The sequence below is a fragment of the Sciurus carolinensis genome, chromosome 18, assembly GCF_902686445.1.
Source record: "Sciurus carolinensis chromosome 18, mSciCar1.2, whole genome shotgun sequence".
NCBI lineage: Eukaryota > Metazoa > Chordata > Mammalia > Rodentia > Sciuridae > Sciurus > Sciurus carolinensis.
In genome coordinates, this window is record NC_062230.1 from 23,368,033 (window position 1) to 23,391,418 (window position 23,386).

Below are 23,386 nucleotides of genomic sequence, written 5' to 3' on the forward strand. Positions count from 1 at the left end.
CCCCTTCTGTCCCCCTTCAGCTCAGCACTTCCAGAGCTGACCTCATGCACCACACCTCAGGCCCTCCAGGCTTCCTGTCAGGGTGCAGGGTCCCAGCAGCCAGCCAGCACTGAAACCTCACCCGGTGGTCACCTGGGCTCTTTGGTCTCACTCGCCCCCACGCCCACGTTTTGTCACTTCGCCTGACCATTCTACATTTGGACTTGCTCCCTGTCCCCTCCTCAGTGCACCTGTGCTTGGTGTGGCCCCTCCGTCCTTCCCTCAGTAACTGAGGTCACAGACCTGGTACACCCATCTCCAGAGTCTAGACTGATCACCGTGTAATGCTGAGAGCAAAAGTACTTTCTCAGCGTTCCTGGGACAGCAGCTGGCTATATCCATGAGGGGCCTCACTGGTTCCTTTTGGGTGGTTTTGGTTCTGCCCTGGAGTTGGGGGTGACAGGGAAATGTGTGTGAATGAATGCGCTCCTTAGCAAGAACTTTTTGGCAGAGCCTGTGCTTAGTATGCTTGCGACTCCGGGTTCAATCCCAATCACCAAAAAAAGAAAAAACATTCTTGTGGTTGTAAGAAAAGACCAAGTATCCTGTTTGAATGATGCAGATACAGTAAAATGCTAGATTTGCCCTGTGAAGTTGGAGAATTCCTTTGCCAGGTTACAATGCTCTACCCCTCCCTGCCTGCTACTCCCTCTCTTGACATTATAGTAATTGATTTTAATTTTTTATGAATTCATACGAGTATAATTGCCATAATGTAGCATAATAGGTCAAAGTGATGTCTCTAATCATAGGTTACTGAAATTATTAATGGTAGGAAAATTCTTCAGTGAAGAGGGGACCTTAAGATGTTGTGGGACACACTTTAGTTTAAGATGGTTGACTGAATACATGTTATTTCTTCTCCCCCAGAAAATCCATTGTATGTTGTAAAAGGCATTTTTAAAATATCTTGGAAATTTTAAAAATGTACAGTACTGAAAGTCATTTAGAAAAAGTTGAGGTGTACCTGAAAGTAGGTCTGTGGAGTGTAGTTTTACTTATTTATTCATCATTCAAGGCAGGGCAATAGGTATAAGAAAAATTTTCAGAAAATTATATATATATATATATTTTTTTTAAAGAAAGGCAAGCATCTAAGAACAAAATATAGTTCTTAGGGAAAAATTAAAAAAAAAATTTTTTTTGTCATTACTGGGATTGAACCCAGCCTTTGTGTTTTTTATTTTGAGACAAGTCTTTCTAAGTTGCTGAGGCTGGCCTCCAATTTGCAATTCTGCCTCAGCCTCCTGGGTTGCTGGGGTTACAGGTGTGCACTTGATTCAGAGTTCATAGCAATTACAAATCTGTAATACTATTACTCTTTCAGAAAAAGTCTCAGGGAACTAACTGTGGAAGCAAACTGAAATGAGTATGTATCTTCTTTATTTTCTAGAATCTAGGGCTCCCTAAATGTACAGAACCAAGATTTATGAAATTGGGAGTCGTAGTAATAAAATGAAGAGCGATTATATACTAGTCACTGTGGAGCCGGAAGAGCCTCCTCCCTCTTCCTGCAGACTCTGTGCTGTTGGTTTGAGTGTGCTGTGTTGATCTGCACTTAGAAAGAGTGCCACCTTCACGTCCTAGTGTCAAGGGGCCTTTCCTTTCTGGCAGCTGTGAAGATTCTTTCTATAACCAAATAGTTTGCTCCCACTCCGTCTCGGGGGTGGGGGTGGCACAGGGAATCTCTCCAGACATTTCAGGTTGTCACCGCTGTGGGGAAGGGAAGACTGGAACACACTGTCACTCGCTTCCACGTGGGTTGAGCTGAGATGCTGTTAAATATGCTGCAGTGCTCAGGTAGCCCCCACAGCAAGGAGTCACCGAGACCACGATGTCAGGAGTGCCAAGCTCAGACCGTGCATTCTGAAGAACCTAGCAGACTGCGGGCCCAGACTTGTCCTTCATCTCTCAAGACCTTAGAGACCATAGAATTTGAAGTTATTAGAGCTGAACTATCCTGCCACTTTCCTAGAAGTAGATAAAGCCTTCACCATTTAATTGTTCTCCTGCTTGCATCGTAAACTTAAGGTGTGATTTCAAGAATGACACCTAACCTGGGGCCAAAATATCCATGCCTAGAAGGATCCCACTTTCTGTCGAGCCTCTCCCAGGGAGTTGGGTGCAGCCTCTTGGTTTCTCTTTGGCAGGACTGCAAAACACTGGCTAGCAACTGGCCTGAGGAGTGCAGGCCACTGTCACCTCTCCTTCCAGAGGCTTCTCCTGAGTTCATCTCCCCTTTCCTTCCCTACTGTGGTACTGGAGAAGAATTCTTTTTAACATTGTTTCTCTAAAAACGTCTTTATTTTGCCTTTATTTTTAAGGAATGTTCTAGTTTGATGTAGATTTGTAGGTGGACAGTTTGTTTTTCTCAGCACTTTAGAAAATGTCATTCCATTGTCATTGGTCTTAGAGTTTCTGATGACGAATCAGCTGATTTTTATTGTTGCTCCCTGTCTGTAAAGTGCTTTTCCCTTCTGTCTGCTTTTAGGATTTCCTCCTTATTTTGTTTTTCAGGAGTTTGGCTTTGATATTTTTACCTGGGTTTTTGTTGTCATAGTTTGTTTGTTTTTTTGCATTTATCCAACTTGGGGTTCTCTCAGCATCTTGGATCCATGGATTAATATAGTTTATTAATTTCAGAAAACTCTTACATGTTGACTCCACAAATCTTCTGCCCACATTCTCTCACTTTTCCTCTTAGGACTGATTGCATGTATCTTGGACACATTGGTCCAGTTTTCCTCATTCTTTTTTCCCCTTGTATTTTAGTTGGGATAATTCCTTTAAGTGTCTAAATCCTCATCTGTTCATGCATTTGGTCCACCTTTTCCATTAAAACCTTTTATGTGTTTCTCATAGTTGTTTTAAAGTCCCTATGAGATAATTCCAATGTCTTGACCTTCTCTTGATCCAGTTCTGTTGACAGTATACTGTCTTCATGACATTTCCTATTTTCTGTTTTTCCTGAGTTAGCTTTTGACCGAATGCCAGATGTGCCTGGAAAGAGAGAGTGCTGTGCCCCTTCTTCTGCCAGATGGTCCGTGTGAGGGCTTGAAGGCCAATCTGGTCTGTAGTTGTGCGACTCTGGGCTTCATTGTTGCTTTGGACATGTTCATTTGGCTGCAGGATGGGATCAGCATCTTCCCTGTGGCAGATCCCCTTTATCCCACTTCTGCTGCCTTACCCTCAAACTTGGGGGCTTTGTGTGCTGCACTCAGAGCTTCTCTCTTGCCTTCCTCTATGGTAAAAGCCTGTTGCTCGATGCCCATTCAAAGTCACAAAGGCCGCAGGGTCTCTCTGGTTTCCTCATTGCTTTCATAGCTTCCGCCCACCTTCCCCTCAGTTGGTCCCCGGGAGGGGACGGTCTTCAGCACTGGCCCTCCTGAGGGGTGCGCTGCAGCTGCCTCCTATGCAGTGCAAGGCCTGGGGTTCCAGGAGGCTCTCCTGGCCCCACGCACCTGAGCTTAAGGGGCAGTGCCTCCCCAGCCAGGTCACCTTGCATCTCTTCCTCCTGTGGTCTCTCCCCTCTGTCCTCCCTGCCTCATATGCTGTTTTTTTTTCAATGTTAACTTTTTTATTGGTATATAATGATAGGATTCATTGTTATGGATTCCTCCATGCACATGATACAACAATATAACTTGGCCGCTATCGTATACTCTTGTACTGCCCCACATCCACGTTCAACTCATCATTAGGTCCCAGAAGCCAGCACCTGTTTCAGAAAGCTGTTCTGCTCTCCCAGGCCTGTGTTCAGAGCCCCTTCTTTCCTCTCTAACTTTCTGCAAGTTAATTAAGTTTTCCACGTGTGGATGTCTAATCACCAAAATGGGCATGGTCATTTTCAGAATTTGTTGGGCTAGTGTGCATGAAGCATGAACTAGAGGGTCAAGTACAGGGTCTAGAGTAATGGTGCCCAGATTTGGCGCCTACAGGTGAAACCTTAGGCAAGTCACTTAACTTCTCTGTGCCTCACTTTTCTCCTCTGTGGCGTGGGAATTGTGCTTCTCACAAAATCACTGTGAAATTTAATGAAATTAGTTCTTGCAAAGCACCCAGAACAGTGCTTGGGAAATATCAGTTGTGGCGAGGATGACAAGTCCCCGAGGACTCTGCGCTTCCCCTGTTGGATCCCTCATTGCGCCGGAGTGTGATGGTTTATTTTCCTCGACAGTCTGTGAGCTCTCTCGGGCCGGGGCCGTGGCTCTTACTCATGATGGCTCATGGAAGGGAACCAAATAAATATTTGTCCAGTGACTAAGCCCATGAAAAGGTTAGTGGGGAAGCCTGCTCCAAGCGGCCTGTGGTCGAAGGGGGTGCCCGGCTACAGAGCTCCACTCAAATGTTGAGTTATTCCAGGTCCCCTTTGAGAAGAAGCCTTGTTTTTAAGAAATGAGTTTTCTGTTTTGAGTCCTCTGCGGCCTTCTTTCCTGAATCGGCACTCTTTTCTCTGACCTTTAGAAAAGGGCAAGTCAAGCTTTATGATGCTCCCCACCCAGAATCTCCAGTGCTCCCCACCCAGAATCTCCCGCCATCCGTCCAGAGTGGCCTTGCCCTGATTCTTCAGGTAAATAGTTTCCCTCTTCATTTCGTAGGCTGGAACTTGCATAGTGGAACTTTCTGGGTTGCATCTGATGTTTACTCATCGCAGAAAACTAGAGTGTCCCCGATGATCCAAATGTCAGTGCTGTATGCCTTTTAAAAATATGAAACATTTTTGTTTATAGAGATACAGGCCGACATTTGTAAAGCCATTTTGAAGGTTTCAAAATGGTCTCTCTTTTGCTATTTTATTGTAGTCTCTTAAAAGTCATGTGAGAATTGGATGCAAATATAAATAAAGTAAGGGGCAGGAAGGTCAAGTGATGTATTTTTAGATCATATAATTAGTTTGTGGTGGAGGCTAGGAACAGAATCTTGCATGAAAATTTAAGAGAAACCCAGCTTCGGTCCATGACATTGAACTTAGCCATCCTTGCTTCCTTCCTTTTTGCCCGCCTGCCGTTCTCCTTTTCTTTCCTTGGAACTGGGGATGAACCCAAGACATTGTGCATGTTAGGCAAGTGTCCTGCCACTGAGCTACATCCCCAGCCCACTCCCTTTTTAGAATTGTGTTTTGAAACAGGGTCTCAGCAAGCTGCCCAGGCTGGCCTTGGACTTTGAATCCTCCTGCCTCAGCCTCCCAAGTAGCTGGATTACAGGTGCGCACCACCATGGCTAGTTTGAAATTACTCTTTGAGGGTTGAAAGATGGGTTCACATTGTCTCATTTATTTAGTGGGTATCTGCCTCAGTTTCCAAACCCAGAAATCAGGAAAATAAAACTTGCCCTATAAGGATGCTTACAATAAAATGAAGTAACATGTGAAAGTGTTTTCATAAAAGAGAATAATGTATAAATGTAATACTATTTAATAACATTTTTATCTGGTGTTAAATGATGGTGTATCTTGATGAATTATGTTATGGTCTATGAATCGTGGTTTTTGTATATGAATAATTTCTTAACTAGAGAGAGCTTTATATTTTATAAATTTTCCCAGTACTTTGTGAAGGACTTTTCAAGTTGATGGTTGACGCGCAGTGATTGTGTGGTGCTGCTTCTGTTAAGCAGCCTCAGGTCACGGCCAGGATGGGGGAGTTAGGGCTCTGGGTCTGTGTTCTCTCTTTGCCCCGCATGATGGCAGAGACCTCAGGTCGTGTTTGCATTTGAAAACAAACCTGATGCCAGTTCATTATTGGAAAGCCATCAGTGGCTCCCTGTTGCCTCTGGTTCCTGAGCAGGCAGAGCCTTTCTCTGTAGCCATGTCCCCCTCCTGCGTTCTCTGCCCTGGTGAGTACAGACGCCTCCGGAGTTGCCCCTGCCCTGCCTCAGCTGCAGTCTGCGTGGACCGCTGCCCTGGAAAGCCTGACGTGGCCGCGGGGCCAGGACTCTTCTGTGTTGCCACGACTCTCTGGACGAGGGTGATTGTTTACGTTTCTGTCTTTCCCAGGAGCTTCTCAGGGTGGGGCTGACTCATTTCTCTTTTTCCCTCTCCCCAGTTCCTGACATTTAGTGAAAATGCCGTAAGTAGGGGATGAGTGAGCGCAGGTCTCAGGTCGGCCTACCTGGGAGCAGCTTCGTCCTTGGTGCGCCCTGGGAACTGCTGGTGCAGGCGCTTTACAGCCTCCTTGCCAGCAGCTGCGGGCACCGCAGCTTAAGCCGTTGATCCTCCGAGGGAGGGTTCTGCTCATGCACCAACGTTCCGCTCCTCAGTGTCTGTCTGCAGGGTGCCCGCGATTCGTTGGTGGCCTCATCCCACACAGCATTGTCACAACCAGCCCTTTGTTCAGCTGAACCGCCTGCCCTGCTCCTGCTCCTGCTCCTGCTCCTGCTCCAGGTTGGACGGGGTCTTTGGTTTTGTGTGGTCCGGGCTCAGCAGTAACTTCTTCCAGAGAGAAGCAAGTGCAGCTTGAGAACGCGGGAAAGGTCCTTCTTAGATAAGCCTCGGGATCATCTGCCGTTGTAATTGGTCAGCCCTCTCAGAGTGGCTGCCAGCCAGGAGTCCTCACTAGGTGTCAGGAACTGCCATCAGTGAGGTCAATAATAGAAAGGGTGGCGTTTCCACACCACACTGCGCCGGTGGTGTGATCGCTGTAATTTTTGTTTTATAGTTAGAATTACTCTGTTTACCAGGGAGCAGAGGGACACTCAGAGGGCTTCAAAGCAGGTCTGCCTGATCCCAGATCCCTGACCCTTAGCCCCTGCCATATCCCATATCCCTGTCCTCCCTATTCTCTCCCTAAAACAAAATTTACAGTCTGTAGCCACCAGCTTCTTACCTGAACTCAGCGACCCTGCCTGCGAAGGTTAGAAGGCGAGAGAGTGGATCCAGCTGTGACTCATGCCCTGAGGAAGGTTCCGGCAGCGCTGACCTCCGGAGAGCACTGGCCAGAGAGCGCTGGCCGCTGTACCTGGGAAGGCTTATCTCTGCTCCTGCCGGCCGTTCCTGCTGGGACCCGTGCTCCGCCCTGTTAGTTGTCTGCCATCGATGTGCCTTCTACACAGTGGTTCTCAGTGCCACCTCTGCTGGGGAATTGCCTGGGGAGGATTTATTTTCTTTTTTCCAAAAGGGCCACGGTCTGCCCCAGAGGAGAGATCCAGTTGTTCTGGGTGGTGTCCAGGCATTGGTCTTGTCTTTACTGAGTCCTGTGTCACTGAAGGACAGGGGCACATTCTGAGAAATGTCAGATGATCTCATCGTTGCGTGAATTTAATGGCGTGTGCTCACGCAAACCTAGACAGCGTGGCCTGCCACGTGCCTGGGCCTGTGGTACAGATGCGGGGCGCAGCCTGTTGCTCCTGGAGCCGCCGTGCACACACAGAGCAGGTGAAAGGATGGAGCCAAGAGGCGCAGCAAACCCGAGGCATCTAGGCTGCTGCTGGTGTCACGTCACACCCTCGGATTAAGTAAAATCCCCAAAGTAACAGTTCTTCTAAAATGTACAATTCAAAGTACGGTAAAGGCAGGTGCTGTGGAGCACGCCTGTACTCCCAGCAACTCTGGAGAGTGAGGCAGGAGGATCACAAGTTCAAAGCCAGCCTCAGCAATTTAGCAAGGCCCTAAGCAACTTAGCAAAACTCTTATCTCAAAACTAAAAAGGCTAGGGATGTGGCTCAGTGGTTCAGCACCCCTGGGTTCAATCCCTAGAACTGTACAAAAAAGTACAGGCCCTGCATGAAGCAGGAGCAGTGTCGCTTAGGTCAGGTATCCAGTACTGGACATAAGGAGTGCTCCGCTCTCACATGGCGGGCAGCCCGGAAGGTTAGTTTACACCAGTCTCACCATAAACATGTGAGAAATGTGTTGCACTGCCACAGCACAGTATCACCAGGTGACAGGAATTTTCAGCCTCTTTATAATCTTCTGGGACCATCACATATGTGGCCCATCATTGACTTTATGTATCATAAAATTCACCCCTTGCAAGTGTGCAGCTCAGTGAGTTTCAGTAGGCTTAGAGTCGTGTAGCCATACCACAATCCAGATTGAGAACTTGCCGATCACCTAGGTGGGCTCCCCTGCTGCCCTTCACAATTAGGCCCATTCCCGTCCCACCCTCACCAGCCGCTCATCCCCTCTCTGCCTCTGTAAGTTGTCGTTTCTGCCCCTTTGTACAAAGGGAGCCATCTGTCTTATTTTCAAAGTGCCCAGCGTTGTTAACTAGTAGAGGTGGTTAAGAGCCACTGTGTATTCCAATTTTTTCCCTTACTGTTCCCTCAGTTCAGAGTGGCTCAGAAAAAAACCGTAGGCCCCTGCCAGAGTTGACTTAGATAGGTGGGAGCTAAGTGGGTGCCTGTAAGCTGCACTGAGAACTTCGTGATCGATTCTAGCCTCCTTTCTCTGGGACCACAGAGCCAGGCTGACTGATAGAGCCCGCAGAACCTGTCTCAGGGTTGGAGTGCCTCCCTGCCAGCTCTGGCCACAGCACCCAGTCAGCCCAGGTGTGGAGAGCTGAGCACTTGACTTTTGTGGCCTTGCCTTTGGCAACCCCCCCAGTGCTGCGGGGGAAGCCAGGGCCTTACATATTTCAGGCCAGTGCTATACCACTGAGCTACACCCGCAGCCCGCCCTAGAAACTCTGCTGTAGACTCTTGGTGTGGTTTTTCAGCTCCTGCTCACCTCTTGTGTTGCCTTACCACAGCAGTAAACTGGACCCCGCTTCCTGGAACCTGTCTTCATAGGTCACAGTGCTGTATGCACTGTCTGCATAGCAATATATTGTGAAATATTTCTCACCTGTTTTTGCTTAAATAAATGTTGAAATCTCAAACTCAGCTGCCCCCTGGTCCAAGCAGGTACCATAAATGACTTGAGTAGGCTGGGGCACTTGGAAGTCCCCTGGAGAGACAGTTGAGGGAAGTTGCAGAGTGTGATTGGCGGAGAAGTTTCCTTGGACTTTGCCTGTATAAGCAGGAATTGTCGGTGGAACTGTGAAACAGGCCACGTGGTTGGAGCAGGACTAGCAAGTAGATTCCATTCCATGTGCCAGAGGGGAGAAAGGCCAACTGACCAAACAACCAAGTGGATAAGCTTACATGTGCAGGAAAGTGATAAGACTCCATTCCATTTCTATAACTCTTCATCTTAGTTATTGATTGGAATTCAAATAATGTTACGAAGATTAAGATTGATAAGGATTTGTTTTTGTTGTTTAAAAAAAAAAGTCATAATCCTATCTTAGACAAACTGTAAATATGTGGGCAAAATCCCATCTTTTGGGGAAATAGTTCAGAGTATAGAATTATTAAATCTGTATTTGATCTTTCCCCTCCTGAGAAATATCTTTTTTCTTTTTCATGTTCTGCATGGGAAGAATTTTTTTCTCAGTGCTATGCCTTTAGGATTCTGTAAAGTCTTTTAAGACTTTCTAAACTACTTTGTGGAATGTGTAACAAATTGTTTATGTATTAAGTGTCAGAGGGTCCTTTATTTTTAAAATCCAATTAAGTAGATTTCAGATTCCTTCCCAGAAATGTAAGAAGACAGCTGATCTAGTGAGATACCGCAGTAAGAACTCACTCAGCAATCTGCCAGGTCACCATGAAATGAAGTCATTGGGCCCAGCTCAGCGCAGGGGCTGGAGGATTTCGGAAGCCCTTGAAACAGCAGATGACAGTGTTGCATAAAATGGAATTCCCCGGAACGAAACACTGGCTCAGCCCCTGCTCAGCGGCAGGGCTGGTCACTGTAATTCACTGTGCGCACCCTCTGCTCCAGCCCTAGACAGATATATCCAGGTAACCAGAATTCAAAATCAGTTTTTAAAAAATTCTCTCAGGGGCCCATTTCTCTTTTTCACTCATGTTTTAAGAAAACCATCTGAAGTGGCAGACACACACACACACACACACACACACACACACACGCACGCGCGCGCGCACACACACACACACACACACAGGACAAGGAGCCCCCTGCAGGCTTTTAAGCCCCTCCCCCTTCTTTTCTTCTTCCTCCTCCTCCTCCCTCCTTCTCTCCCTTTCTCCCTCTCTCCCTCTCTCCCTTTCCCTGTTCTTTTAGTAAAAGTGAGCCTCCCTGCCTGCTATGTGAGTCAGGCTTGTAATCCAGGCTAGCACAAGCTTAGGTTGATTTTTTTTATGATTTATTTGCTCTCACAAACCTATTGGATAGGTGAGAAACTGGCAAAAAGCTGTGCTGGTGGACCAGAATTTGAAACTAAGGCGGTTTGGGGCCACAGTTCCGACTTTTAACTACCACACATGCCCACCTCTGGGAGCACCCTTCTCCCTGGCCCCACCCCCTGGGGGGGCCCAGTCTGGTCTTTGTGATGGGGCACAGGGTGTGTCTCTCTCTGCTGACTTGGATTGTGCTGGTCAGTTACTTGCTCACCAAGGTAGAGGGCCACTTCTGATTTGGTTCTGTCCTCGTCCTTGCTGGTGGCCTGGCATTCAGAAGGGCCCTTGGGGATGCTTTGGAGAGAAGGAATTCTTCCCGAAAATATAAGGGACCCTTCCTTGGTAGTTTCCCAAGGGCAGATTCTGACAGGTTCCTGTCTCTGTGTGACCCTTCCACCCCCTGGGCCTGACAAACAGCCAGAGTTCAGTCATTGTTGTGTTAATACTCACTTATGCAGCACCAGTGTGTGCAACTGTGAAATGGATGTGTCTGTTCCTAGGCAAGTTCAGTCAGTGCCACGCTAGCAGTAGTTTGGGATGAGGGGAGGCATGAAAGAACAAGACCAGCAGAGCCACAGTCTCACGTGCAAATGTGTAAACCAAAGAACTGTAGTGCTGCGATCTTGGGGCAGCGGGGCCATGATGTTTGATGTTAGCCCTGGTGGCTTAGCCACGTGTTTGCTCTCCCTGTGTGGAGCTTGCCTGGGTGCTGGAAAGGTAAGCCCCTGCTCCAGGCCTCAGGGGGCGGAAAGGATTCAACAGGAGCCATTTGGTGAAGTCTCCAAAAGCCGGCATCTCTTGAGCTCTAAAGTGCTAGTTGGGAAAGTGCAGAAATCTCCTGTCAGAGTAAGGAGATTGTGAATTTTGAAAGTGATCGACAAGGGTTGGAGTTTCCTGGGAAAACATCCTTAACTTAGATCTGGGTGAGCAAACTGACCTAAGGACCAAATCCGGCTGCCAATATAGCTCATAGTGGTCTTTGCATTTTTAAGTGGTTGGAAAAAATTTGAAGAGCAGTAGTATTTCCTGACACAGGAAAATTAGGTGCAATTCCAATGTGTCCATGGAGCCTGATTGGAACGTTGGCAGGTTTGTCATGGATGTGTTATCTGCAGCTTTTGTGCTTCAGGGGAAGAGCGGAGTAGTTGTAGCGCGGATGGATGAGGTGATACAGGCGTGAACATTCATCGGTCTTTCTAGAACAAGGTAGCTACACCCTTACATAGAAGATCGCATTTGTTTAGATCTTGTCCTGAAATATGTTTATGAGTAGAGACGAGGAAGAAAACCATAACTGTTATGTTACAGTTTTCTGAGAGGTGCGATTGGGGGAGGTGAAGGAGAGTAGTTTCTGATTTCTTTCTGTCACCATTGTCACCAGCAGTAGTGACAGTGGTCCCTCCACACTGGACAGTGTTACCAGGGGAAGCCCCTCCTGTCCATTTTGCCAGCTGCTCATTGAATGTAAGGCAGAGTGCTGAGGAAGAGAGTGCACCCCAGGCGGCCTCCTGCCGGTCCGAGTGGCTCTTCAAAGCCAGCTCCGAGGGTCCCCCCTCCTCCTGGGGAGTCACTGGTGTAGATCCCGAGTTGGCAGATGTTTTCATGAACAGCCCAATAGTGAGTACTTTGAGCTCTTAGGTCATATGGTCTCGGTCACATTAACTCAACTCAGCCATTATAGCCCGAAACAGCCACAGATAATACATAAACATGAGCCTGGCTGTGTTCCAGGAAACGATTTATACATGCTGGCATTTGAACTCCATATAATCTTCATGTGCCACAAAACGTTATTCCTCTTTTAGTTTCTAAAAACTGCTTAGCTTCCCTGGCCATATAAAAATAGACCATGAGCTGGATTTGGCCTGCAGGTGTGGTTGGCTAACCCTTGGGATTAATATTCGTGTGTCCAGGGCTCGAGAGACATCCTGGAATTGAATCCCAGCATCCCTCTCACCAGCGGTGTGGTCCTAGGCGTGTCCTCTCAGCGCCTCACTTTCCTCATCTGTAAAATGGGGGTAATGGTAGCACCTACCTCATAAGGAATTAAAGTGAGAGAATAGATGTAGGTGCCAACCCCGTGCCTGGGGTGTAGGAAGCGCCTGGTAAACGGTAGCTGTGGCTGTTCTCGGCTATTCTGAAGCCTCTGGAGGGACCCCTAGAGCCTTGCAGAATCATTTAGGGCACGAAGGTTTGACACACAGGGCAGCCTGCAGCTCACTGTTGGAACAGTTTAACATGAAGCTGGATGGTTTGGTGCTGCCTGGTTTCATGCAGTTAAGATTAATCTATTTACACAGGTGACGGGTTACTGTGCTTCCGTCAGAAACAGAGGTAGAGCTGTAGATCTTTGTTTTGACCTGTAAAGATACCCCGGTGTGTGTGTGTGTGTGTGTGTGTGTGTGTGTGTGTGTGTGATGTACGTATCCCTGTGTGTTAATGTGTCCCTGGAATTGGGATTTCTCGGCCTCGGTACCGTTGACCTTTAGGACCCCTAGCAGGCAGAGTAATGCTCCTCCTCTGTAAAGATGTTCACGTCCTGCTCTCCAAACCCCTGGACTTACAGGCGTTTTAAGGTTAGAAATAGCCTTAAAGTTGCCACTTAGCACAGAGGGAGATGATCCTGGATTATCCAGGTGGACCCAGCGCAGTCCCAGAGGTCCTTAACTGTGGAAGAGGGAGGAAACGGTTCTTCAGAGGAAGCCGTGCCCGGGGAAGACAGGCACAGAGTGTGTTGCTGGCTTTGACCATGCAGGAAGGGGGCCAAGGAATGTGGGCGGCTTCTAGAAGCTGGAAAAGGAAGGAAACGGATTCTCCCCTGGAGTGTCCAGAAGGGAATTCAGCCAGTGCTGACACTCTGATTTAGCCCAGCGAGATCTATTTTGAACTGGTGACCTCTGGAATCAAAAGAAAACAAAGGTTTAAACCTCCAAGTTTGTGGCAATATGTTACAGCAGCAATAGGAAACTAATACCTGCTGGATGATCTTTTATGTTAGTCATGGAAAGTGACCCATGTAAGATTCTTAGAGGTGCACTGGCCTCTGCTCACCAGCACCCATTGCAGCCTCGAGTCACGACAAGCCCACCTGTCCCCAGAGAGTGCCACGTGTCCCTGGAGGCGGGCAGTCGCCTCCAGTTGCGAATCACTAAACGTTAGAACAACACTGGGAAGGATAGGTGAACTGCTGGTGGTAGTTCCTGCTGAGACATGGGATTAGAGAGGTGGAGGGTGTCTTAGTCCCCTTCAATATAAAACTCAAAAATCTGTCGTAATATAGGTGGTTTTACTTTTTGTGTTTTTCCCCCACTTCTGGTCATTGCGGGTTTTACTGTGGAAGGCAGTTCTGTACACACATTTCTGGTTTTTACCTAGTTTGATTGATTTTTTATTCTTGTTACCTCTCATGAGGTAAAAGTTGGCTTTTCAGACCTTCTCTTTGGTGACATCCATCCATCTATCCATCCAGCCTTCCACTGTGTTTTTATTCAGCCCCTGCTGTGTGGCAGGTGCTCAGGTAGGTGCGGGGCAACAGTGATGGCTGGATTTGCTCTCAGCCCCCATGGGGCCAGCCGTCTGGCAGCGAGAGGTCAGTAGTCTCTGCTTGGAGATCACAGTCTGTGTTGATGGTGTGACCTGTGCATTTCTGCCCTTGGCTTGGAAGTCCAGGGCTCCCTTAATAGAAGTTAATGAAGGTGTGTGTAGTGGTCAGTATCTTGTGCTTCACAGCAGTGGCAATTGGGTGTCTGGATGGCAGCTACTCTGCTAGAAATTGGTCTACGACTAGACATGGAAATTGTCAGTCTGAAAGTTTTCCTTTGACTCTGTGCCCTGGTCTGAGCATTTTCTGTCCTTTTAATGAGATTTCTACTAAGATTGGGGATATTTCTGATATTTCCTTGCCCAGTAAGTGGGGTGAATGCAGCATCCTGTCAGCCAAAACTGGAGGGTTGGACATGACTGCGGAGTCAAGGGAAAGGTAGACTGTCCAGGCCTGCTCAGCCCTGCTGCTTTGAGGCTTTAGAAGTGCAAGGAGAGGTCTCATGCTTTAGCAGAAAGTAAATCAAAAACCCTCCCTGGTGTAGGCCTGGTTAGAATGACCAGTGGATTGTGGAGTGGCTTGCATAGGAAAAAACAAACCCCAGAGCAACATGGCGAGTGGGAAGTTCCTTCCTGATTCGTATTGTTTTTCCAGTTACAGACAGGAAACACTCCAGTGTGTTTTCAAGCACAGAACGTTAGGCACAAAGAAGGCCCTGACAACGCACAAAGTTTAGGTCTGTGCAGCAGAATGTCTGATTCACAGCAGTCTCATTTGGCAAGCATTATTTTTATTGTTGGGTCACTCTGTCCACTGTTTCTCTCCCTTTAGGTACCTTGACATATTCAGTCTGTTTAATTTTAATAAGTGGAAACAACAACAACAGATCAAAAACAACATACCTCATACTTACCTGACAGAGGAAATACTATGATTTGCAAATATAATTCATCTCAGGAAAGATCAGCTTGTTTTTATGGCTAATTCACATGCCTATTGAATGAACGCCTTGGCTAATATCTGAATAACTGCTGGATTTCCTTAGGTAAAAATTCTTGGTAAAGACGAACACCCTAAAAATTGTTCTGCATAGAAGGCCTTGGACCAGTCACAGTGAAGAGGCAGGTCAGGTCCTTGGACCCCACCCTGGGACTGGTGACAACAGTAACGGTTCCTACCATTAAGGCCAAGGGTCCCAGAGGGCACCGACTTGCACATTGCCTCCCACAGTCAGGCTCTGTCAGTTAGATGTGGTGATAGCTGACGTAGCCCACTTAAATAATTTCACTTGAACTCTGAAATCTGGTTAAAAAGACGCATTGGATCCACAAGGCAAAAACATAGGGCTGATTTATTTTTAAACATGTTAACATTTTCATGTAATACTTTCAATATTTTTCAACCACTGATACCTTTTTAGATAAAGTCATTTTAAATTTAAAACAAAAGGACCAGTTCCTTTGGAAAAAGAACCGTAAATGTGCTGTTTTTCTTTGTATCTTGGATACTCCAAGGTATGTGTTCTCTTGTGTTTTTGTAGATTGATAGTTGCACCTGCTTTGAGGTCCCTTTAACCATATCAAGCACACTATTTAAAAATGTGAGTACTGTAGTATTTTTTTAAATGTTGAGCTATGTATACATGTAGTTGAAAAAGTAGTTTAAATAATCTCAAAAGGCTTATTGCAAAATACAGTGGGGGCTTTCCCAGCTCTTCCAGAAGATTCTCCAACTGCAGAATCAACTAGTATGAAAGTTTAGCTGTTTGTTCTGGCCTTTACTCATATCCATATTCACAGATAACGTGTAAACTGCTCTGCTCTGGGTCGTCAAGTGTAGCTTGTCTCTTGACTTTCTGTTAGGATAAGTGAGAGTTTGGGGCCCTTGTATGACTTTTCCCTCTGCTTCTGCACCACCATCCTTCCAATATTCTTATGTTACAAAGTTAGGTTATGTTACCGTTTGGCATTCGCATTGTCAGGTTCAGTAAATTATTTGCAACTAAGCATAGTAGTGTACTGTAGCTACCTTCCTAATGGACTTTTTATTTTTCCTGAAGTTAATACTTGCTTCATTTTTACATTCACTTTATTTATTTATTTTTGCTGCCGTTGCAGCACTATGCTCATAAATTCATAAATCTTTAACACCTGGCTCTTTCTCTCAAAAAAGCCATGGTTTAAAGGGAAAAAAATTTTTTTAATTGAAATGGAAATGTTTTCAATTTGATTTTTAATATATATATTGTTATAGTATCTATAAATTATATTTACTTAGATATAAACATTTATACATAAGTTTCTATATTATATGTATATAAGTGTGTGTGTGTGTGTTTCCCTCCTTTGGTGCTGGGGCCATCCCCAGGGCCTTGTCTGTGCTAGGCAGGTGCTCTACCATCGCGCTGTTCCCCTAGCCCTTGTGTTTGGTCTTTTTTCAGATTATCAGTGTGAGGTGCCTGGAAGGCTCAGGGTGGCCATCCTCAGCCAGCGTCTTGGTCGGCGTCAGCGTGCCACCACACTTTCACTACCCTCCCACACCTGTCAGTAGCCTGGTGGGAAAGGAAAGCAAGTTCCCCTCTGTTACTTTTGGGAGTAATTTGTTTTCTCCTAGGATGAACCTGCCGTTCTCAGGTTGACGCTTTGCTTTTGACCTGTGAGTGTTCACAGGCCTTGAGACCTTTTTCTGTATACTCTGAGTTACAGAGGGTGGGATTTCATAGTTGATGTGGGTCTGTCAGAGGGGCTTATAGGGACCTTGAGGATTTTTAGGTCTGGACTGGAGAAGAAAAAGCAAAAGTTACAAAAGCCAGCAGTGGCATTTCACTGGAGGAAGGGTGAGGCTGTCGGTGGGAGGCGTGGAGGCCTCGCAGGGGAGGCTCTGGTGGTCCTGGTCCCTGCTAGGCTGATGGTCAGGTTTCATTTTGAAGCAGCTAGTCTGACTTCCCAGTTGGCAGGACCCTGCTGAGCTCCCCTGACTGGGTGGCTGCTGGAGTTCAGCATGTCAGCAGTGCCCCGCACCACGTGTGCCACGCAAGGGAAGGATGGCGTCTTTTGGCCTGCTGCTGGTGGAACTTGTTCATGGGGTGTAAGCTCTGGAACTGGGGCCTTGACTTTCTCACCAGCCTGGCCTTGGGAGGGTAGAATCCAGGCAGAGTTCCAGTTTCCTGCAGAAACTGTGAGTGAGCCACTCCCAAAGGCAGCTCCAGGCTCACTAGGACACTGCTGTGATGACCGGCATTGGAATCCTCTGGGGCGATGCCAGTTTGACTAACATGCCATTGCCCGAAGTTACTCATCTCCTTTGCCCACAGCTGGTGCTTCTCTGAACTTTGTGTTGAGTTTACTTTTGGGTCCCATTTGTGTTTCTCTTGCATTTGCTCATGGCTGAGACGGTGCAGTTCTGCGTCCTGCTGTACAGCTTATAAAAGGTCAGGTTTCTGGTTTACTTTGGCCTCTACCCAGCTCTGTTCACTATTCAGAGCTGAAATGGATTTTTTTCTTCTTAAAAATTTACTTGTTCATTTCAATGGGAATTTGGTGGACATGTTAAAAGACTTGACTCAAATCACTAATTGTACCAGAAGTCCAAAATGACATTTAAACAATAGTACTTCTAGGTATTATTTATGGTAATGATGCAGTCATTCTGAACTGCAGAGAAAAGTGCTAGTCAGTTTTCTGGCACTGTGACAAAATACCTGAGAAAAATCAATTATAAAGAGGAAAGGTTTATTTTGGCACATGATTTCAGAGGTTTTAGTCCATTGTTGCTTTGGGTCTGAGTGACATGGTACATCACTGCAGGAGCACATGACAGAGGAGGCTTGTTCACCTCATGGTGGTCCAGGAGCAAGAGAGAGACAAAGAACTGTGGTCTCAATATGCCCTTCAAGGACATGCCAAAATGACCTAACTTCCTCCAACTAGGCCCTACTTACAAAATGTTCCGCCATCTCTCAATAATGCTATGAGCAGGTGACCAACCCCTTAACACGTGAACCCTTGGAGGACATTCCAGACCTAAACTATAGCAGTCTTCAAAAATTATTCTGGTCTGGCAAATGAGCCTTCTGGATCTCAGAATGCGCCTCTTCTGATTGCTGGCCACCATCTTGGTTTTCTGGAGAGGTCAGTGAAGTGAGTAGTAGTTCTAAACATTGCATAGGGAAAGTTTTGAAAATACTTGTTTCTTTTTGAAGTTAAGGAGAAGTCTGAAAGGTGGAATACTCAGCTGTCGGTACGTGTGGTGGTGTAGACTTGTGTCTGCTTGTTTCTAGATTTGTGACAAACTTGTTTCAGGAAGGCTGTGAAACATGGAAATGATCATTTTAAGAAGTGAATGTTGGGCTGCGGGTAGAGCCCAGTGGTGCAGCCCAGGTGTGAGGCCCGGGGTTCAGTCCTCAGCACCTAAAGAAAAAGGGGAGAAGAACTGAAGGTTAAGTGTTGCGAGAGGAGTCTTCTGGAAGCATGTTCTTGGCCCTCCTGCGAGGGAGTCTGAGAAGGAAGGGCCTGTTGGGAATGCAGGCCCTCACTCTGGACATGCTGGTTCGGACTCTGCGGATGCTCCGGGTGGAGAACCACCATTGGTCTCCTCTGTGAATGTTTGTTTGTTTTCTTTGGTTTTGCTAAAGTCACCCTCTGATGTCAACACCAGCGGAAGCCCCCCACCCCCGTCCCCCCAGCATTCATTTCTGCCTCTTTCACTTTAAACTGGAGGCTAATGATTTTTAAGTTTCATGAGTCACTTTTCTTCCCTGGGTTTCTAATTCTGAATTTTTAATTTTTTCCCACAGAGCCGAGAAAACAGAAGTCCTCAGTGAAGATCTGTTACAGGTAACAAAGTAAAGTTTTCTTAAAATAACCTGTTTAAAGTCACTATAAAAAAAGTCAGTGGTAGAGAGCACGAGGCCGTGGGTTTGGTCCTCAGCCCGGCCAAAGACAAAAACAAGCAAACCAGAACTATCAGTGAGAATTGAAGCTTGTGGGGTTTTTTCCAAAGTGGAATAGAGCAAGGGAGTTGGCGTGTCTCTGAGCAGGAAAGAGCAGCGGTGCAGTGGTGCGGTGTGCAAAGGGGATCTGAAACCCGGGTCAGGTCGTGGAGTTCGGCGGGCTCGCCCTGCATTCAGGTGCCAGGCGCTGATGGGCTGAGGCTCCGATCTGCGGCTGTCGGAGGCCTTGGGGGGACAGGCCCCGCCCGCTGAGGCCCGGGCCCCACAGGCTCCGGCTGGAGCTTTCTGCTCTCCCCTCCTCTCTCACTGTTGCTCCCCAGCTCCAGGCTGGCCGGTTCCTCAGGACCTTATGCTTTCAGTGACGGTGCCCAGATCTACCCAGGAGCCCGAGACCTCAGCTCGCGACCCAGACCCTCTTCCCTCCTTTCCTGCCAGGGGACTCTGGCCAGGGCTGCCCCACCCCACCTGTCAACGGTTCCCTGACGCTGGGGTGGGAGCGTCTCCTGGCAGACCCTGGGCCTCCCTCGTCACACCTCTGCCACTCACGCCACCGCAGAGCAGCGGGGAGGGCAGGCCGTCCAGCCTCCCCCGCACCCTGGAGCAGCCCACTCGGGAGGGTTCCTGAAGGCCCAAGTCCGCTCCCCTGCCTCTGTGCCTTCCTGTGTAGAGGAGGAGCTGGCACAGCTGCCACCACACAGGCCAGAACCTTCTGAATGATGACAGCCATCTTCAGGCCGAACACCGTTGTTCCTCGGCGTCCACAGGCAGGTTGTTTCCAGGATCCCCAGTGCGTTCAAAATTTGCGCTTACCCTGTACATAAATGTCCTAGTTTGTACACACATCCCTGTATATGTGAGGTCATCTCAGGATTTCATATGATACCTCATAAGTGTAAGTCCTGTGTAAATAGTTGTATTGTTTAGGGAATATGGACAGGAAAATAAAGTGCGGATGTTATGTACAGATGCAATTTCTCTCTCTCTCTCTCCCTCTCTCCCTTTTTTTTTTTTTTTTTTTTTTTTTGGTACTGGGGATTGAACCAGGGACACTTAACCACTGAGCCACATCCCCAGCCCTGTTTTGTATTTTATTTGGAAATGGGGTCTCACGAGTTGCGTAGGGCCTCGCTATGGAGCTGAGGCTGGCTTTAAACTCATGATCCTCCAACCTCTACTTCCCAGCTGCCGGAATTACAGGCATGTGCCACCCCACCTGGCTTTCAAACGTTTTTGATGCGTGGTTGGTTAAATCAGTGGATGCAGAACCCTCGAAACAGAGGGCCATTTGATTTTCTGTTTGTTTCTTGGTGCTGAGTATTGAACCCAGGGCCTTGCACATGCTGACCTGTGCTCTGTCCCTGGACTGCGTCCCCAGCCCTTTTTGTTGGAAGGCAAGGTCTTGCTAAGTTGCCCAGGCCGGCCTGGGACTTGTGATCCTCTTGCCTCAGCCTCCTGAGCTGTTGGGGTGCAGGCGTGCATTGCTGCACCCAGCTTAGCCCAGTTCTATTTTTTTTTTTAATCACAGGATAGAATTTTGTAAAAACTTCTAAAGAATCATACTCATTATTTCTTTGTTGATTTTTTTTCATGTTTTAAATTAATTTTCAGACTTTCAGAAATACCATTTGGGCCATTTAAGTGTTATCCAGAGTAGGTTTTCACGTTTATCTTTTCTCTTCACATCCCACATCGGTAATAAACATCAACTCACTTAGCCCTGGGGTCCTGAGATGAGGCAGAGAACTTGCATGTTGGCACAGTCCTCATCCTTGTCCCTTTGCGCAGACATCCCCTGGAGTCTGAAAGGGTTGCTGGTCTCTAGAAACTCCCGAGCTCATTGCACAGGTTCTGAGTCCACCTTTGCCACCATTGCCACCGAGGTCTCCCTGCCCGGTTTCTGCTGCTTTTAACGGTGGAGAATAGAGTAGGAAGTGCCAGCAGGCGTGAGCTCTGAGCTTGGCTCCCAGGTCTGCTTCTGACTGGCTTGTGCCTCAGTTTCCTCGCCCCTACAACCAGGGTCTTGGCAGGGTTGTTAGAAAGGGTCAGAGTTCAGCGTGGAAAGTGCTGACGATGGACCCTGCAGTGTGACTTTTTCTTGCCACCACACCACCGCAGAGATGGGTGTTGCTGGCTTGCGTCTGTGGCCAGATACCGCTCTGTCTGTCCTTTGCCTTTCTACTTCTTTCTTAGATCTCTGTTAGAATCATTCACACTTTCATTTTTTTTTTCCTGTTGTTTTGTTTTGGGGATTGAACCCAGGAATCCTCTACGCTGAGCTACATGCCAGATTGCAGCCCTGTTAAATCTGTTTAATCTGGAGACCGAGTCTGGCTAAGTTACCCAGGCCGGCCGTGAATCTGCAGTCCTGCCTCAGCCTCTGCAGTAGCTGGGATGACAGGCGTGGTTAAGGGCTGCCTTCTGCTTTGTGTGTGTGAAGTCGCCCAGGAGCCTGGGAGTCCCTGGCGGGAGACACCAGAACTACTTATGTTCCTACCTGGCGCGGGGCCTCAGCGGGCCTGCCTCCTGTCTGTCCACGAACGCTGAGCGAACGCCTCTGACCCCGTGACAGACAGCGCACAGGCCCTCGCTGGTGGGTCAGTGAACGAAGCAGGCGGGGCTCCTGTCTTCTCGGAGTTTGCATTCTAGAGGAAATCGAAATCAAAATTAAATCAGGGATAGTCATTGTGAGATTTGGGTCTTAGTGATTGGGGCTTGGATCTGAAGAAAAGCTGCTGGTGTCTTGGGGACCTTTGAGAAAGAGGCATAAAATATCTCATGGGGTGAGATGTTGTGGGGGAGTCAAGATGTATTCTGCTTTGAATTTGCTGGTTTTTCTTTAAAATAGAAAGCATCCCCAAGGGCCCGTGCTCCTTGGTGAGTCATTGGAGCGCACATTTCTGGCATTCCTTCCTGTCAGAAGCAGCTCTCTTGCCATAAACAGCCATCTCCGAGCAGTAGTATTTTGGGAAGCTTCTCAATGTGTGGGTCCCCAAGCCACTGTTTCTTATTGCTGGCCATCTCTTCTGCTTTAGAGATTCATTAAAAAAAAAAAAAAAAAAAAAAAAAAAAAAAACAGAGGTGGGGATCTAGCTCAGTTGGTAGAGGGCTTGCCTTGCGTGCCCAAGGCCCTGGGTTCAATCCCCAGCACCCGCCCCTCCCCACAAAAAAATAGACCCCACCCCAAACCCAATGAGAAATAATTTTCCGAGCATTGAACATGAGTTTAAATGATGGAACGTTGATTTTGGTTTTCAGTCTGACGTCCTGCACGTGGAATTCTCCGTTGCCACGTGCTGGAGAGAGCTTCTGGTTGTCCTGTGACAGCTCTTCCCTCTTGGCCGCTGGTCTGGGCCTGGACTGGTCATTTGCTCTTCTGGTGGTTGCATTCAGGGCTTTGCTGGTGCATAGAGGCTGAACTGACAGCCACCCTCGTCCTGACAGTAAGGCTTAGCCGGGACTGTCCCCTTAACCTGCAGGCAGAGGCCTTTGAAGCTCAGTGTTCTTGACAGGTGGTCTCACCCTCCTGGAGATACTCCACAACATCTGGAGTCACAACTGGTGTCCGACGGGCAGAGGCCAGTGTGCTGCCAACGCACAGGGTGGCTCCCACCAACCCATAGTTACCCAACCCAAAACGCCAATGGCGGGGTGAGTGGGAGCCGTTCCTACTAGACCCAAGGCTAAGAGGTCAGCCGCGGAGGCTTTTCCTGCCTGCCTGCAGATAGCAACGGGGAGGAGAGGATCTGCTCTCCGACCCTGCAAACTCTCTCTGTTTCTGCCCTGTCAGATCGAGCGGCGCCTGGACATGGTGCGGTCCACGTGCCACCATTCGCACAAGCGGCTCATGGCGTGCTTCCAGGGCCAGCATGGCACTGATGCTGAGAGAAGACACGTGAGTATCAGACGTGACCCACAGACACCCTTCTTGTCTTTCTGGGGCTTGTCACCTCCTGAACTGGCTGGTTTTTCCAAGCAGCATTGGCAGGTTGGCTTTGGATCGATGCCTCTGTCGCCCTTTATGCTGTGATACTCCCTGACCGCAGCATTGTTTTCTTGCTTAGGACATCACCAGGCCGAGTGCCCAGCTCCCCCTGAATCTCCTGCAAGCGCCTTTAAGGACTTGAACCATTTGCCATCAGTAAGAGAATGGACATGTCAGTTGGGAATCATTCGATGGCAAAAATCTGAAAGTGTTCTTAAATTGACTTAGAAAGGTGGTCATTCATTGACCTGCTAGCGGAGAAGTCCAGGGACTGGGATGGGCTTGAGGTAGGACTTTCCTTGCATTTCAGTAATCCAACCAAAACCTCACTTCACCGCTTCTCCCGGCTTCTTCACGTCTGTTTTATCCCAAGACTCGCACCCTGGCGATTGCACATTGGCACCAGCAGCCTCCAGGCTTCTGGCTTCCTGTGCGAGAAGCTCTTCCAGTAGTTCTCTTGGTGGCATAAGACATCGTCTTTTCCCACGCCATTGCCACATGGAAGTTCCTTGCCATTTCCCTAATCTGTCAGGCCACAAGCCCTAGTTACTGTAGGCATGTCAACCAGCTGGCAAGGCGGGTCGACTGACGCTGGTCGGGCCCAGCCCTGGAGCCTGGGCTGTGTCTACCTCCAGCTCACTGGCTTTACTGAGGCTGAGAAAATCCCTAAGGAGAATCAGGTGCTGTCCTA

The 23,386-nt window shown here is 47.9% G+C and overlaps 1 protein-coding gene across 1 annotated transcript in view; it reads left to right on the forward strand.

The window, feature by feature from the left end:
- Arhgap17 (Rho GTPase activating protein 17) overlaps positions 1-23,386 on the forward strand; it is an 83,773-nt gene that overhangs the window by 14,448 nt on the left and 45,939 nt on the right. Inside the window, 2 exon segments of the mRNA XM_047533030.1 lie at positions 18,558-18,597; positions 22,501-22,605. Of these exon segments, the coding sequence (XP_047388986.1) occupies positions 18,558-18,597; positions 22,501-22,605 (145 nt within the window).